Source organism: Crotalus tigris, unplaced genomic scaffold, assembly GCF_016545835.1.
Source record: "Crotalus tigris isolate CLP2741 ecotype Arizona unplaced genomic scaffold, ASM1654583v1 scf7180000018371.15429387391:27106975, whole genome shotgun sequence".
NCBI lineage: Eukaryota > Metazoa > Chordata > Lepidosauria > Squamata > Viperidae > Crotalus > Crotalus tigris.
In genome coordinates, this window is record NW_024096970.1 from 9,055,307 (window position 1) to 9,061,306 (window position 6,000).

A 6,000-nucleotide genomic window follows, 5' to 3' on the forward strand; every position below is an offset into this window, starting at 1 on the left:
TCTCCCTGTGCCTGACACAAGAAAAGAGAGATAACTGAATCACACAGTAGCAGCAATGTAATTATATGGTTTCTCTGAAAAGAAGGCTCACATTTCCTTTCTGAAAGTATGGAAATAGAATCCAAAAATCTCCAATTTTTATTTCATGTATATACTGTCAGGCATTTTGTGGCTGATACCAGAACTGGAAGTCACATAGGTAGGGATTTAAGTAAATTTATTGCAAAAACAATAAAAGCCACAAAGAAAAATTCCATTCACTGAGAAGTAGATAACCCAAGCCTTATTTCTAGTAAAATTAAAGTTTCAACAATATGCCTCTTTCTCTTGGTTGTACAATACAACCAGCTCAAGGTCTCTTACTTCTGATGGAGGAAAGATTAATGGAAAGTTACTATAATGAATAAGTCTAGGTTCAGACTATGTGCTTCTAACTTTGCCAGAACTATTTCTCACAAGACAGTGTATATTTTGCAAGATAATCAAGATGAAGTATATAAACATATCTCATTTTCATCCACATGACAACACTGTCTGAAAGATAAAGACTAGCCCAAGATTAGTTAGAGAGCTTTATGACTGATGTGGACAATCTGGAATGTGGCTGTTTGAGTCTAACAGACCTAGCATCAATGTATGGTCAAAAAAGTCAAGATGGCAGCCATAGTGGTGAGATCAAACCATTTTTTTTAAAGTACAGTGCACATTCAGGAGACAAAAAAGTCCAGGTGGAGCTTTGATTGTACTGTTGCTTTCCTCTTTTAACTTCCCCCATGGTCATTTTTTTTTTTTTTTTGAAACCAGTCCGTAATGGGATCTTTTGCTACTCACAAACTAGATTTTTATGAATGGTTTGAATTGTCTGAAATGTTAATTAATGGACTAGTGTGTTCTCTGTTGCTACTTTTTCTTACATTTGTTTTAAACACTAAAACATAGCGCAGTTGATTTTAATTTTGTATTCCACATCCTCTGTGGAGAATGTTAACAGAATAATTAGTAAGCACAGAATGCCATCACATTTTAATATACTTCGGATGCTTCTATAACCCAAATGGGCTTTTTCTAGCCCATTTCTTGTTGACTATCTTGTAACTAAGATAAGTGATAAAATGATGGCTCTCATTCATAAGAATTTCATTAATTTTGGGGGGGATTATCATTAGATTTTGGGTTTGAGCATTAGAGTTCTTCTATCTGTTGTACTGGTGTAGCACACTGCACAAAGTCATGAACATAAGGAGAAAAGATACTGTTCAAAATCAGACAATGAAATACTGTATTCTATGCTAACCAAACCAAACCAAAGGCTTATTTAATGCAGCATCCTTTTTTTCACATTGCTCAAACAGGTACCAATTGCAAATCCATAATAGGAAATAAGTAGAAGAATTTCCTTATTCCATAACAAGTATATATAGTATAGAACCATGGCTTGCGGAAATGTTCCATAGCTAAACAAATAGATGTCCTGTTTGACTGAAATTGCCCCAGTTTAGTGCTGCGTTTGGATGTCCTATTTACAAAATAGTCCTAGAAAGTTGGCTTGTGTAGAACTGCAAACAGGGAGAATAGATTTAGCCAGCTATCATTCCGCTTTGCCGGTTCAAGTTCCATAGATAAAAAGGAAGTACATGTTGAAAGAGGATTGAAATCCAAACTCTCCACATTTTTATTTGCACAAACTTATTGATTACAACCACTGCTTGAAAATTTACTGAGCCTATCTTGGGAGAGGAGGGGGGAGGAAAAAAGGCACATGTTATGGATATGAATATAAATATGTATGCATGCACACACCCAAACACATAAACAAATTTGTATTTTTGATCCTTTGTTTAGGAATTCCAAGTCCTTAGTGTGTGTTGTTCCTGATGTCTCTGCATTCAGCCCTGATTGGAGATGGTTACGATACCCAATTACTGTCCCTCTTCTGCTACTAAGAAATGATGGTCTGATTTATTCCAGTACATTCAGCTTCACATACACACCAGAACAGAATTTTCTGTGTGGTCCACCACTCCTGCCAGAGATGGTGCAGGATTCTGACATCTTGCTCAATTCCATCCATCAAGAATTCACTAAGACAAAGTATCACCTTTTCGCGCAAAGTTAGAACTGGAACTGTATGGTCACCATTGTTTGACTAGAGCAAAATTATGGCAAACACATGGTTTTATAAAATGATGGAATGTGGTTTTTCTAAAATAGGATCATATGAACATTTTATTTTTAAATCATGCTCTGTACACATATTAAAGCATACAGCTCTGTGTTTCAACACGAGAAGGGTGGGAATTACTTAATAGCAATGCATTGCTTTAGTGGGGAAAAAGATTGCTGATTTTTTAACCTGTATTCCCTATTTGGCATCTTAAAGAGAATATGCTATTAATATACATTATACAATTCTGTGTATATTGAATATAATTGCAACTGCATCAGCACAGGCAGCGAAACTCATGCTGCATATTTATCAAGTATCTACTAAAACACAGCAACAGCAAAAAAAGATTTAGTGCTCATGTCACAGTGATGGTTTTAATGTAAATGTGAGTGTTGGTAAAAGGGTGCATTCAGGCATTTGCAAGGCAGGAGATAAAAATATCAGAACTGTTGTCACCATGCTTTTTTTACTTCTTTATTTTATTTGCTTGTATGATTTTATTTTTTGGATGATCAAAAAGAGAGTTTTTGTTGGGGGGTTGCATTAGAAGATCTCCAAGGTCCCTTCCAACTCTCTTATTTCAACAAGAGCCATGATGGCACAGTGGTTTGAATGCAGTATTGCAGGCTAATTCTGCTGAATGCCAAGAGTTCGATTTTGACCAGCTCAAGGTTGACTCAGCCTTTCATCCTTCCAAGGTTGGTAAAATTGAGGACTCAGATTGTTGGGGCAATATGCTAACTCTGTAAACCATTTAGAGAGTGCTGTAAAGCACTGTGGAGTAGTATATAAGTCTAAGTGCTGTTGCTATTCTGTTATTCTGTTCTGCAGTTGAAGAAAATTGTAATTAGACCCATTTCTGTTATAGAGAAATGTATTCTTCTTCACCTCCCTTTGGTTTTTGGAGCCCTTTTAAACCAATGGAGGTCAAATGAATCTGTGAAGTGGTCAAATGGTTACATAAATATGCTGAAACAAATTACATCAAAGAAGTCTTATTTAAAACAGAGGACATCCCACATTTATGTGCTTTCAAGAAGATACACAATTGTCTGTGGGAGGAATATTTCAGGTACTTTTTGCTTCAAAGACCTGTCCCGCCCCAACCATTCAGTTGGCATTTAACAGACACTGAAACACCAGCTCCTCACTTTTTCTTATTTGATGGCTGAAAACGAACCTCTAAAAACCTCTACTGTAGAACTCCTTTCCCATAGGGGTCAAATATCTGAAACACACCATTTTATACAAGGTGGCATTTTCTCAGACAAATACATCACTTTTGGGGATTGTTGCTTCAAAGAGCTGCCCTCACACACTTTAGTTCTCCAGCTTCAGTTGTAAAAATTGGCAATCTGTCTCCAGTTCAGTTCTTAACACCAATTTTTAGCTATCCTAGCTTTAAGGAAGTAATAACATGTCTGAAAGAGGAGGAAAATAGCATGCTAGTGGGCCTTTTTCAAGTATTCAGCAGGATTTTTGAAAAAGATTTATGCCCCCTTTTAGACAGAGCTGTGAGTCCAATTGCCAATTAATTTTAAGCAAGCAATGCAACCCTGAAAGCCATGGGAGGAGAGAGAGAAGGCAGTAAAGACCAACATCTCCTTGCAGGAAGCAGTAGAAAAGGAGGAGGGCAGATTAAACAATATTCCATTCATTAGTCCACCTAAAGAAAGCTCTTCATTGAGCCACTGCTATGCGGTCCTCCTCATATATAAATGTGTGCACAGTTCTTTATTAATAAGTTTCTAGCAAGTTTCAAAGGATGCTGGGAAGCGTATGTAGTGTCCCATAGATGTCGTTGGCTTGAAGGTTTATTCTGAATGATGAATACAGCACCAAAGGGCCAATCCAACATTCTAAAAAATGTTGTTTTAGTATCCAGTGCCAACTTAGAAGGGAACCTGTTGCCAAAACTGTAGTGGCTTTTCTAACTGTGATGAACTCTTGAAAGCTTATAAAAGAGATGGGTGGAACAGACCACAGGCTAGTGACTGTCAGCCTCCTGAAACAGCCAAGGGAGCCATGCCAACAAGAAGCCTTTTTTATTTTTATGGCCATTTGAAATTCTGTGGTTGACGTGCTTCAGATTAGCACAGCAATCATTTCATGCCAGTAGTGTCTAAGATTGGGCTCTCATCCATAGCCCTTTATGTTAACTTAGGTACTTCTGCAGTATCAAAGATTCAGTTCATTTATTCATTAAGAATGCTAATCTCATTAACAGGTGGCCCGCCTTTAATACACCAAGTACTTCTAGTCATTCACCAATTACTGTTGCAGCATGGTTCAGTGCCTAACCAATTCCAACTAGACCTTTACAAGCCAAGGGATACTTTATTTTCATATACACAGTATTATATTGTTATTAATTCCCAAGTCCAGAGCAGTAAACCTACATCTCCCTATGTTAGCCTCACAACAACCTTGTAGAAACCGGTGAAAGTCAGGAGAGTGTCACACCATTGTATTGCCAGTTTAATACAGGAAGTCCTTGACTTACAACTACAATTGAGCCCAAAATTTATGTTGCTAACTGAAATGTTTGTGAGTTTTGCCCCATTTTACAACCTTTCTTCCACAGCTGTTAAGTGAATAACGCAGTTGTTAAGTTAGTCACACAGTTGTTAACTGAATCAGGTTTCCTTGTTGACCTTGCTTGCCAGAAGGTCACAAAAGATGATCACATGACCCGGGACACTGAAACTGTCATAAATAGAAGTCAGTTCCAAGCTTTTGAATTTTAATCATGTGAACACAGGGATGCTGCAGTGGTTGTAAGTATGAAAAACGATCATAAGTAACTTTTTTCAGTGCCGTTGTAACTTCGGTCACTAAATGAACTGTTGTAAGTTGAGGACTACATGTATGTTAGGCTAATATTGTCCAAATAGGGTGGGACTGCCACAACTAGACTTCCCAAGCCTGAAGAAATCCAGGGATTCTACCATATCTAGATGACACCAGGTTAGAAAAAATAGGTCTGGGCTGTAGTGCAAGTAATTTTGTCTTGACCCATGTGGGTTTCATTGGTTATGTCTTTTGACCATTTGAAGCAAAATGAATGTATTGTATATTTATTTACTTAAATAAGCACCAAATGCAATTCCCACCAATTTATGAGCCTTCACCAGAGCTGGTGCACTATCATGTCTATCACTGTCAGGAATTCCCATGAATTGTCATTATGTGGACAGCATAAAGTTGGGTGAAGTTGACTAAAATTAAACTGCATTGGGGTTTACTCTAATATATGAATCAACTATAGATTTTACTATTCAAAATGGGAGGATTATCATTTTTAATTGAGCAGTTGGGTATAATAATTTCCCTGGCTTATTGTTTGTGTTTTGTTTTCCTTGATGCATCCCTAAATAAATGTGATTGAAATTCAGAAAAGGCATCTAGAACAGGGGTGTCAAACTCGCCTCGTGATGTGTCGCAACGTATCGTGACTTTTTTTACCCTTGCTGGAGCTGGGGTGGGCACGGCTTCCATGTGACACATCCGGCCAATGGGCTGGCAGTTTGACACCCCTGATCTAGAATATCTATTGAATGAATTATTTGTAATATAAAAGATAAGATTTTGGAAATGGATGTTTAGAAGTATTATACAGAGAGCCAATTGGCTACTTTGAAACTGTTTCATTTTCTTTTAAATTGTCTTATGGATTCCGCCAATTGCCTGTCATTGAACAAATGTTGGCTTGGTAAATCATGGCTCTATGTGATATGCAAACTATGTGATGTGATGGAGCTGTGTTGACCTTCAAAGTGTGATTTCTATCTAAGAATCTGGCCCTTGTAATGCTTTCTTTTGAGTATTAGCGC

The 6,000-nt window shown here is 37.4% G+C and overlaps 1 protein-coding gene across 2 annotated transcripts in view; it reads left to right on the plus strand.

Moving 5' to 3' along the window:
• Positions 1–2,281, plus strand: part of RBPJL (recombination signal binding protein for immunoglobulin kappa J region like) — a 39,438-nt gene extending 37,157 nt beyond the window's left edge. For both annotated transcript variants that reach the window (XM_039351320.1, XM_039351321.1), the window contains one exon: positions 1,843–2,281. In XM_039351320.1, the coding sequence (XP_039207254.1) occupies positions 1,843–2,116 (274 nt within the window). In that variant the 3' untranslated portion in view covers positions 2,117–2,281. The remainder of the gene's footprint in view (positions 1–1,842) is intronic.
• The last annotated feature ends 3,719 nt before the right edge of the window (positions 2,282–6,000 follow it).